Source organism: Acanthamoeba castellanii (genome assembly GCF_000313135.1).
Source record: "Acanthamoeba castellanii str. Neff unplaced genomic scaffold scf7180000084735, whole genome shotgun sequence".
Classification (NCBI taxonomy): domain Eukaryota; phylum Discosea; order Longamoebia; family Acanthamoebidae; genus Acanthamoeba; species Acanthamoeba castellanii.
Window position 1 is genome coordinate 35,328 of NW_004457652.1, and position 952 is coordinate 36,279.

The 952-nt window shown below is 63.8% G+C and overlaps 1 protein-coding gene across 1 annotated transcript; it reads right to left on the reverse strand.

The window, feature by feature from the left end:
* Positions 1 to 203: 203 nt before the first annotated feature.
* Positions 204 to 845, reverse strand: ACA1_358070 (uncharacterized protein; the record flags this gene model as incomplete). The annotated part of the gene is made up of 3 exons (XM_004352652.1): positions 204 to 308; positions 402 to 501; positions 565 to 845. Coding segments are annotated over 3 exons (486 nt in total), but the record flags the coding sequence as incomplete, so codon positions are not given.
* Positions 846 to 952: the final 107 nt, after the last annotated feature.

Sequence of the window (952 nt, forward strand, 5' to 3'; positions counted from 1 at the left end):
TTGGGCAGCTGGCTGCCGGCGGCCACGCCCGTGGTGGAGATGACCGGCGGGTCCAGCGCCACACTCGCCGGCACGCACACCGCGGCCCCGGCCGGCACGTACCCCGAGTGGCATAGGCAGTGCTGTGCGAAGTAGGTCAGTCGTTGAATGAATCGCTGCAGCGAACCCAATTGGTTGACACCCGTTCGATCGAAATTGTAATGTTAAAAAAAACGGACCTTGACGCTGGTGCGAGGCGCGTTGGAGATGGTGGAGTGGGCGGGACATGCGGCGCAGGACAGCGAGCCGAGCGACTGGGTCGGAGTCATCTGGGTAATGACAAGAAAGAACGAATTGGAGTTGAGAAAGCGAAAAAAGAGAGAGAGAAACGCGAAGGGGAGCCCTTCTCCGGAGTGACGCACCTGAGTGTCATCGAGGACGAGGGCCGCCGAGGGCAAGAGGCCGAAGAAGGACTCGACCAACAGCGATGCCCCGCTCACGATTTTATCTCCGACCCTCACACTGAGAGAGCGCAGCCATCAGTTTAGCTCCGATCAACACAAAAGAGGAGGCCACCGGTGGTACCTGGTGTTGCCGAGACTTCCCGCTGGCACGGCTTCGGTGGAAAGGAATGTGTCGACAGTCGCTGAGGAGTGGGTCGTGGCATTGGCCAGCGCGTCGCGCATGCGAGCGGTCATGTAGATCACGATGCGCGAGAGCGCACGGGTGGCCGCAGGCGGCCGCACGCCCAGGTCGAGCGTGACCCGCGCCCTGCCAGTCCCTCGGGCGGCCCAGGCATACGGCTCCAGACCGGCAGGCGGGGCGTAGCTGGCGAAGAGCGCCGAGCCCGGCTCCTTCCGGCCGTCGTAGAGCCTGGGGCACGACGATGACGTGACACCACCGGAGCCGGCGGTGGTGGGCTCTCCCTCCACACACCCGAGCACCGCCAGCTTGGTGTCATTGGCGTCAAAGA